The sequence below is a fragment of the Capsicum annuum genome, chromosome 5 (assembly GCF_002878395.1).
Source record: "Capsicum annuum cultivar UCD-10X-F1 chromosome 5, UCD10Xv1.1, whole genome shotgun sequence".
Classification (NCBI taxonomy): domain Eukaryota; kingdom Viridiplantae; phylum Streptophyta; class Magnoliopsida; order Solanales; family Solanaceae; genus Capsicum; species Capsicum annuum.
This window is the reverse complement of record NC_061115.1, coordinates 218,226,389-218,237,161: the sequence shown is the minus strand read 5'-3', so window position 1 is coordinate 218,237,161 and position 10,773 is coordinate 218,226,389. Positions and strand designations below refer to the sequence as shown.

General features: G+C 38.9%; 1 protein-coding gene across 1 annotated transcript; it reads left to right on the top strand.

The window, feature by feature from the left end:
• Positions 1-1,805: 1,805 nt before the first annotated feature.
• LOC107871579 (LRR receptor-like serine/threonine-protein kinase FLS2) lies at positions 1,806-5,363 on the top strand. The gene is made up of 6 exons (XM_016718516.2): positions 1,806-1,857; positions 2,018-2,561; positions 2,708-2,758; positions 3,460-3,544; positions 3,743-4,102; positions 4,755-5,363. Exons 1-6 carry the CDS (start codon positions 1,806-1,808, stop codon positions 5,361-5,363), a joined length of 1,701 nt encoding a protein of 566 aa, XP_016574002.2.
• Positions 5,364-10,773: the final 5,410 nt, after the last annotated feature.

Genomic DNA, 10,773 nt, shown 5'->3' with positions numbered 1-10,773 from the left:
GAAACCGTAGTTGCCGATGCAGGTCATATGATATTGTATCCTACATGGGAGGATAATAAAATAATTGGGACATCTCACATGGGGGGATTCCCTGTGGTGTACTCACATGGGGGTATACCGGCTCCAAATCCTGGCGGCTACTTGGATTGGAGGCTTGGCCACCGAGCACCAGAGGCGGATTCTACATAGCCATGGAATTACAATTGTAGGGTATTCCACCTAGCCCAATCGCATTACATTGGTATTGAAAACTATTACATTATACCCATGTGTTTTCAAATAATTTGATATGAAACTGCTTTATAATGGCTCTCACCTATATTGTGTAAAAATATTATATTTCTTTTTTGATTTCTCTGCTTACCAGTACTTTTATATTGACCCCCTCTCCTCCCAGGTTCGGAGACACAGTGTAGGGGTCTAGACAACCAGTAGATTCCTTCCGACAGATCGTGGAATCAAGTGGTGAGCCTTCTATATTTCGGAAGGCCTGATGTCTGCAGTTTAATTTATCATTTATTAGTTTTGGGTCTACTGGGGGCCTTGTCTCAGTTTTCAGACATTTGTTTTAGTCATGTAGCAGAGATTTCGCAGACGTTATAGTGATGTTGTGTTGAGATTGTGGGACATTATTCCCCATTATTACCTAGGCATGATTCTTGACCATGTTTCCGTTATATTGTGTATCTTCCGCATTTCTTTTATCATATGAATTGTGTGCATGATTACCAGATAGATAGGGGTGTTTCGGGCCTCATGGTTCGGAATACTCGTCACGGCCAGGGCCCCGGTTCGGGTCGTGAAAATAAGAATGCAACAGCAGATATCTGTGAATCGTCTGTGATTGCTCGTATAAAAGTATTATGTTTGATTTTCTGCACTATGTGTAAGGCTCATTTGCCATACTTTACAATTTTCAGATATGTTTAGGCCATTGAGACATATGTTTCAGTTGTTTAAAGTCACATATGCATGTTCATGATGATTTTTAGACATGTCTAGTTGCCAATTCATTATGTTCATGTGATTCCTCGTGTACAAGTTTATGTATGATTTTCCGCACTGTGTAAGGCTCATTTGCCATACTTTACGATTTTCAGATATGTTTAGGCCATTGATCGATATGTTTCACTTAAAGTCACATATGCATGTTCATGATGATTGGTAGACATGTCTAGTTGCCAATTCGCGTTGTTCATGTGATTTCAAGTGTACAAGTTTATGTATGATTTTCCGTACTATGTGTAAGGCTCATTTGCCATACTTTACGATTTTCAGATATGTTTAGGCCATTGAGCCATATGTTCATGACATAGACAGTTGGTCCTCGATGAAAAGAGGCGTTGGGTGCTGGCCACGTGCTCTTCCAGATTTGGCCTGCGACATTAATGTTGGCGCAACCATATTACAGATTAACTCCAGCAGTTTAAACTCATCTGAGTTTCTTACTTCTGTGATACAAGTCAATTTTTCATTACTAAATACCACGCGGATGCCAAAAGTATGTAAAATCTGTTCCTATGACACACTTCTAAATAGCCTATGTTCGTTTATACAATGCTTTAAAGTACAGTTTAGTTAATTAGGATAGGTTAAGGATGTAAGTAAACTTTAAAAAATGTTCATTAAATATGTTTTATGTGAAAAGCTCAGTGTGTATGGAAGAAGTAACAAAGTCAAAAAATAATTGAGACAGTTCAACAGAAAAAGTAATTGCATTCATATCACAAGAAATAAATGTTATACAGTGGTAAAAATATAGAAATTGGCAAACATAATTTTCAAACTCGCAAGCGATTTGGTAGATGAATTTGTCAAAGTCAGTCACATGTTCTTCAAACAATTTGAAAATTGATGGTACTAATATACAAATTTACACCAAATAATGTTATTTTATTCATGAAGACATTATAACGAACAAGCATTTAACTTGTATTATAAAACATCATCTTGAAGTCATGTGGTTAAAGAAAGGTTTCATTATATTTGCAACTCTATTTTACCATTTTTCGATCAGCTCTGCGAAGCTTCAAGTCCTTTCTGACTGATCCATCTAATCGGTTATCTTCATGGCAAGGCGAAAACTGTTGCAGTTGGAAAGGAATCAAATGCTCGAGTTCAGGTCACGTTGTAGTTGTCAACCTCCGGAATCCTCATCCAATTGAAGTCAAGATCAATATTAATAAGGAAGTCGTTTCAAATTCTCAATGCACGTCCGATTTTTCCCTCAAAGGTAATAAATCTCCATTGCTCTTCACTCTTGACCATATGAAACATCTCTACCTGAGTTACAACAACTTCGTGTTCTCAAAGTTACCTGCTGAGATATCGAACTTAACAAAGTTGACTTATCTCAATCTGTCGAATGCCATGTTTCAAGATTCCATCGCCATGCAATTTACAAACCTTACATCTCTAAGGTCTCTTGATCTTTCATGTGCTAACTTAGTACCTAATTATTCTTCTGTTTCTGTTAGCTTGACATTTCCACTGAAGTTGGATTTTGGCTCATCATTGTTATCTTTTATAAGTTACGGTTATTTGTCTAGTCCAAATCTAAGGTGGTTAGAAGGACTCCGACATCTCAGATATCTAGTGTTGACTGGTGTTGATCTATCGAAGGCGTCTGAATCAGTTCATTGGGCTAAACCAATATCAAGCCTTTCAAATCTCATGTCACTTCATTTGTCCAACTGAAACATTTCAGGAAGAATTCCGATAGGGCAGTTTCTGCCCCGCTGTCTCCGATATGGACCCGGTGAAATTGAATTCTCCGTGAAGATGCGGAGTACCAACGGCTAGACGGTAAGACCCCGTGCACCTTAACTATAGCTTCGCAGTGACAACCTTAATCGAATGTGTAGGATAGGTGGGAGGTGGTGACACACAACGACCAATCCTGAAAGACCACTCTTTCGTCTAAGGATGCCTAACCGCCGCACCGATCATTCGGGGGGGAGGCGGGACACTGCGAGGTGGGTAGTTCCCAAAAAAGAACGTGCTACGCCCCGCCCCCTTTTCAGTAGATGAGATTAGGAAGAAAGCCCGACTTCGAAGCTCAGCTTAGCCCAGGACTTGGGAATAGAGCGAAGGAAAGGTTAATATTACTATATTATTTCTTCGCTCTTCTTCCTCCCTGACTTCATACTCGCTCTAACCCAACAAAAAGGGCAGAGTTCCATTTGGTGGGTGGGTCTAGGGCGAACGAAAGAGATGTGTAGTAGAGGGCAGGTGAGGCATTGTGTCGTCGAACAGAAAGAAATTTGCTCTTCCATTTCTTAGTAGGAGTGCTCAACCTTACTAATCTTGCTAGTCTAGTTATGAGTTCTAACGTCCTTACATATTCGATACCTGATCTGCTATCGAACCTACAACTCTCTCGGTTCTTGATTTTAGTAGAAATGATTTAAATGGTCATATCCCTTACCTTCCTTAACTCGAAGAACTTTCTGTTGCTAGCAATCCTGCTGTTACCATAGATCTTGTTTCAATGTTCGCAGTACCGTGGTCAAAGTTGACATTACTCGACATATGCTTCACATGGGTAGGTGAAGTGATTCCTCCTTCCTTAATTAACTCAACTTCATTGACCTTTTTCTGAGCTGATGGATGCTCGATACAAGGGTCGATACCTTCTTCTATACAAAACTAAAAAGATTGTGTGCTGATGCTCAAGGAAAACAATATCACAGGCCAACTTCCTGTATCCATGTCCAGTTTAATAACCCTTCAACACTTATAGCTGTTTCAGAACAGATTAGAAGGTAATGTTCCCATTTCGATTTGTCAAATCTCCTCTCTAGAGTACCTGAATTTAGAATGGAATGATCTAACAGGACGTCTTCCGTTGTGCATACTTCAGCTTCCTAAGCTTTCATCTCTTTATATTCAGAGGAATAGGTTGAATGGTAATATGCCATTTTCTTTGTTCCGAAAGTCTAGATTGGACGAAATTAGTTTAGGAACTAGTGGATTGTCAGCAGAAATCGATGATCCAGATCAACCCTTCGTGCAAACATTCCAGCCCAAGATTTTGGAATTCACATCTTGCAACATGAGAGGAAAAATCCCGGATTTCTTTTCAAATTTTACGAGCCTCGTGGTTCTGAATTTCATTAACAATAGTCTATCTGGTGCCATACCACAGTGGTTGTTCAATCTCCCTGTCCTTTCTATACTAGCTTTGTATTGGAAATTGCTTAAGTTACTGCACTAGTTTTTAGCAAAATAAGTTAGTTGTTTTAGGATGAATTTAAATTTTAAAAATTTGTTAGCTTGTTTAATTTGTTGAGATAGTTTAGGATTTTAAATTTCAAATAATGCAGATTATGTGTTTCATGTTGTCTATTTAAAGCGCTCCTAAGCTTAAGAAAATTATTGAATGCAATTGAAAGTTATTCAATCCTTTGAGAGTCATTTTAACCCTTTTTTCGCTGCCCCATCTTTCTTTAAAAAAACCAACAGTGGTATCAAGAGCCTCATTGATCTTACGGGATCTGTGAGTTCTTCCAAAGCGCTACCATACTATTTTTAACCCGCAAGGGCTACCTTTTTAACCCGTAAGGGATACCTTTTTAACCCGTCAGGGCTACCATTTTCAACCCGTGCTTATTTTCAAAGCGTAGGGCTATTTTTCAACAAAACAGATGTCAAGCAGTAGTCTCTCATTGAATGCCCCAAAAATTTTCACTTGCGAAAACTATCAAATTTGGTCAGTGAAAATGAAATCATATCTTGAAGCCTATGATTTGTAGGAAGTTGTAGCGGAAGATACACCATTACAACCACTCCCTGAAAATCCTACCGTTGCTCAGATTAAATCTCATTCAAATGAAAAGCTCAAAAAATTCAAAGCCAAAACAGTAATTCAAAATTCAGTTGCGGATTCGATTTTTTCTAAAATCATTGCTTGTGAGACAGCAAATGAAGCTTGGGAAAAACTAAAAAATAAATATCAAGGAAGTGACCTAGTTAGACAAATGCAAATTTTGAATTTGAAAAGGGATTTTGAATCTCTTAGGATGCAAGAGGATGAAGTTATTGCCAAGTATTCTGACAAGAATTCTTTGCTTGTCTGTAAAATCTGGTTGCTTGGTGAGGATTTCAAAGATGACAGAATAGTAGAAAAAATTCTTCTGACAATTCCGGAGAGATTCGAGTCTAAAATCTCATCTCTGAAAGAGTCTAAAGATCTCTCTACTATCTCTATTAAAGAACTAATAAGTGCACTTCAAGCACAAGAGCAAAGAAGAGCCTTCAGACTGAGAGTGCTTTTTGTAGGATCCATCCCCTGTTTTCAGCTTTCTCTTAATTGGTTGCAAAGGCTAGCATTAGAGTGGTCAAATTGGCCTTTGGCAAATTGACGTTTGGCAATTTTGGCCCTTCTTGGTTAGGAAAGTCATGCCCTTACAAGGAGTCTTTTGGGCATATTTTTGCCTATAAAAGGAGCTCTTGAGCTCATTTGGAAAACACACCAACAAAGAGAGAAAGAAAAATAGAGTAAGGCATCACAGAGAGTTTAGTCTGTGAGGAAAAATAGAGAGTGTGAGCAATATTGTAGTGAGGTGGAAAAATCAAAAGAGAGAATTCTCTCGAGTGTGTAGTAGTCACTTTGATTATTGTACTTATGACTACGGTGTAAGATTCCTTTCTACAGAGATATCAATTGCTCCTCTTGGCCCGTGGTTTTTCCCTCATTGGGTTTCCACGTAAAAATCTTGGTGTCATTCTCGCTCTTGTTGTTCTTGTATTACTATTTCCATAATTTTTTCTCTTTATTACCACAATATTATTAACATGGCGGGATTTATTCCAACAACTGGTATCAGAGAGCAGGTTCCGCTCATTCACGAAAATAATATTTGCGGTTGGTGGTACTATACTCGGTAAAAATAAAATGTCCGGAGTAAAGTATGAGATAGCAAAATTCAACGGTGATAGCGATTTCTCAACATGACAGAGGAGGATGAGGGATCTGCTCATCCAACAAGGATTACACAAGGCACTAAGTGGCAAGTCCGAAAAATCCGAATCCATGAAACTGGAGGATTGGGAAGAAATGGATGAAAAAGTTCCTAGTACAATCAGGTTGCACTTAACAGATGATGTGGTCAATAACATCATCAATGAAGATAGTGCATATGATATTTGGACAAAGTTAGAAAATCTCTACATGTCCAAAACGCTGACAAATAAATTGTACCTGAAGAAGCAGTTGTACGCCCTACATATGGGTGAAGGTACAAATTTTTTGTCACATTTAAATGTGCTTAATAGACTAATCACGTAGTTGGCTAACCTCGGTGTAAAGATCGAGGTGGAAGATAAAACCATCATACTATTGAACTCGTTGCCATCTTCTTATGATACTTTGTAAATAACTATTTTACATGGCAAGGACTCTATTGAGATGAAAGATGTCACATCAGCTCTTCTACTCCACGAGAAGATGAGAAAGAAGCCTGAAAATCATGGGCAGGCTCTCATCACAGAAAGTAGAGGCAAAAGTCATCAAAGGAGTTCAGATAGCTATGGTAGAACCGAAGGTCATGGAAAGTCCAAGGTCCGATCCAAATCAAAATCCAGAAAGTGCTATAGCTGCAATCAACCAGGTCACTTCAAAAAGGATTGTCCAAATCTGAAAAGGGAAAAGGTGAAAGTAGTGGCCAGAAGAATGACGACAACACTGCTACCACGGTACAAAACAATGATGATGTTGTTCTCCTCATATATGAGGAAGAGGAGTGCATGCACTTAGCAGGGACAGAGTTGGAATGGGTGGTTGACATAGCAACATCTTACCATACTACACCGGTAAGGGATTTTTCTGCAAGTATGTAGCAGGTGATTGCGGCACTGTGAAAATGGGTAACTCAAGTTACTCAAAGATAGTGGGGATCGGAGACATTAGCATCAAGACTAATGTTGGATGCACATTAGTTCTAAAAAATATGCGTCATGCACCCGATTTGTGGTTGAACTTGATCTCTGGAAATGCTTTGGATCGAGAAGGATATGAGAACTATTTTGCAAATCAAAAATGGAAACTCACCAAGGGAGCATTGGTGATTGCAAAGAGAGTTGCTCGTGGCACGTTGTGCAGGACAAATTCAGAAATTTGTCGAGGTGAATTGAATGCAGTTCAAGAAGAGATTTCTGCAGACTTGTGGCACAAAAGAATGGGTCATATGAGCGAGAAAGGGTTAGAGATCCTCGCTAAGAAATCACTCATCTCTTTTGCCAGAGGTACGATGGCAAAATCATGTGACTACTGTTTATTCGGTAAGCAGCATAGAGTCTCGTTTCAGACATCATCTGAAAGAAAATTGAATATACTTGATCTGGTATAATCTGATGTTTGTGGTCCAATGGAGGTAGAATCGATGGGCGGCTACAAATATTTTTTACTTTTATTGATGATGCTTCACGGAAATTATGGGTTTATATCTTGAAAACCAAAGATCAGGTATTTCAAGTATTTCAGAAGTTTCATGCTCTGGTGGAAAAGGAGATGGGTCAAAATCTAAAGTATCTACATACGGATAATGGAGGTGAGTACACTTCAAAGGAATTTGAAGAATACTGCTCAGGTCACGGCATCAGACATGAGAAGATAGTTCCTGGAACCCTACAACACAATAGTGTTGCTAAGCTGATGAATCGTACCATTGTTGAGAAGGTGAGAAGCATGCTTAGAATGGCTAAACTGCCTAAGTCATTCTGGGGTGAAGCAGTTCAGATGGCCTGTTACCTGATCAATCGTAGTCCATTAGTTCCATTGGAGTTTGATATTCCAGAGAGAGTTTGGACCAACAAAGAGGTGTCCTACTTTCATATGAAGGTGTTCGATTGTAGAGCTTTTGCACATGTACCAAAGGAGCAGAGAACAAACTAGATGATAAATCAGTTCCCTGCATATTCATCAGATATGGAGATGAAGAATTTGGGTACAGATTATGGGATCCTGTAAAGAAGAAGGTCATCAGAAGCAGAGATGTAGTCTTTCGAGAAAATGAAGTCAGAATTGCTGCTGATATATTAGAGAAGGTCAAGAAACAGAATGGTGTAGTTCCTAATGTTATCACCACTCCTTTTACTTCTTACCATCCCTGAAGTGCAGAAAGTACAACTGATGAGGTTGCCGAGAATGGGGAGCAACCTGATGATTATGCTGAGCAGGGGGAGCAACCTGATGTTGAGCAGGTGGATTACCCTACTCAAGAAGAACAATAATTTCAACCTTTGAAAAGGTCTGAAAGGCAAAGGGTAGAGTCATCTAAGTATCCTTCCTCTGAGTATGTCCTTATCAATGATGAGGGGGATCCAGAAAAGCTAAAGGAGTTGTTGGTCCATCCAGAAAAGAACTAGTGGATGAAAGCCATGTAAGAAGAGATTGAATCTTTGTAGAAAAATAGCACGTACAAGCTAGTTGAACTTCCAAAAGGTAAAAGACCACTTAAGTGCAAGTGTGTTTTTAAACTCAAGAAAGAAGGAAATGGCAAGCTGGTCAGATATAAAGCTCGATTGGTGGTAAAAGGCTTCAAACAGAAAAAAGGTATTGATTTTGATGAAATATTCTCACCCGTTGTCAAAATGACTTCTATTCGAACCATTTTGAGCTTAGCAGCTATCCTAGATCTTGAAGTGGAGCAGTTGGACGTGAAAACTACATTTCTTCATGGAGATTTGAAAGAAGAAATCTATATGGACCAGCCAGAAGGATTTGAAGTATATGGAAAGAAACACATGATATGTAAACTGAATAAGAGTCTTTATGGATTGAAGCAGGCACCAAGGCAGTGGTACAAGAAGTTTGACTCATTGATGCAAAGTCAGACCTACAAAAGGACTTATTCTGATCCATGTGTATACTTCAAAAGATTTTCGAACAACAACTTTATTATTTTGTTGTTGTATGTGGATGACATATTGATTGTAGGACAAGACAAGGAGCTGATTGCCATGTTGAAGGGAGATCTATCCAAGTCATTTGATATGAAGGACTTGGGCCCAGCATAACAAATTATGGGGATAAAGATTGTTTGAGAACAAACAAGCAGAAATTTATGGCTATCTCAGGAGAAGTACATTGAACGTGTATTTGAATGCTTCAACATGAAGAGTGCTAAAGATGTTAGCACACCTCTTTCTGGTCATATAAAGTTAAGCAAGAAAATGTGTCCTACAAAAAAGGAAGAAAAGGAAAATATGGCTAACGTTCCTTATTCTTCAGCAGTCAGGAGCTTGATGTATGCTATGGTGTGTACCAGACCAGATATTGCTCATGCAGTTGGTGTTGTTAGCAGGTTCCTTGAAAATTTTGGAAAAGAACACTGGGAAGTATTCAAGTGGATACTGAGGTACCTAAGAGGAACCTCGGCTGATTGTTTGTGTTTTGGAGGAACTGATCCAATCTTGAAGGGCTATACAGATACTAATATGACAGGTGACCTTGACAACTGAAAATCCACTACAGGATACTTGTTTGAATTTTCAGGGGGAGCTATATCGTGGAAGTCGAAGTTGCAGAAGTGTGTTGCACTCTCTACAACTGAAGTAGAGTATATTGCAGCTACTGAAGCTGGCAAAGAGATGGTATGATTGAAACGGTTTCTTCAAGAACTTGGATTGCATCAGAAGAAGTACGTTGTTTATTGTGACAGTCAAAGTGCAATAGACTTAAGCAGAAACACCATGTATTATGCAAGAACGAAGCAAATCGATGTGAGATATCACTGGATTCGAGAAAAGATAGAGGTCAAATCTATGTTGATCAAGAAAATTCCTACAAGTGAGAATCCTTCAGATATGCTGACCAAGGTTGTATCACGAGATAAGTTCGAATTATGCAAAGAACTTATCGGCATGAACTCTCTCTAAGAAGGTGTGGATACCTCCTTCAGGAACATGGGACTGGAGGGGGAGATTTGTAGGACCCATCCCATGTTTTCATCTTTCTCTTAATTGGTTGCAAAGGCTAATATTAGAGTGGTCAAATTAGCCTTTGGAAAATTGACCTTTGGCAAAATGGCCTTTGGCAATTTTGGCCCTTCTTGGTTAGGAAAGTCATGACCTTTCATGGAGTCTTTTGGGCAGATTTTTGCCTATAAAAGGAGCTCTTGAGCTCATTTGGAAAACACACCAACAAAGAGAGAAAGAAAAATAGAGTAAGGCATCACAGAGAGTTTAGTCTGTGAGGAAAAATAGAGAGTGTGAGCAATATTGTAGTGAGGTGGAAAAATCAAAAGAGAGAGTTCTTTTGAATGTGTAGTAGTCACTTTGAGTATTGTACTTATGACTACGGTGTAAGATTCCTTTCTATAGAGATATCAGTTGCTCCCCTTGGCCCGTGGTTTTTCCCTCATTGGGTTTCACGTAAAAATCTTGGTGTCATTCTCGCTCTTGTTGTTCTTGTATTACTGTTGCCATAATTTTTTCTCTTTATTACCACAATATTATTAACGTGGTGGGATTTATTCCCAACACTTTTTATGCACAAAATAAAAAAGGAAAAGGTACTTATCCTCTTTGCAGACACTGCAAAAAGAAAACACACTTGGAGAATTTTTGTTGGTGGAGACCTGATGCAATCTGTGGAAATTGCAAACAAGCAGGTCATGTTACAAAGTGTGCAAGCTTAAAAACAATCCTCAAGTACAATTTGCGGAAGCAGAAATTGAGGAGGGGCGACTTTTCCAAATCGCAGTAACTAATGCAAGGAGGAGTGTTGGAAATTGCTTAAGTTACTGCACTAGTTTTTAGCAAAATAAGTTA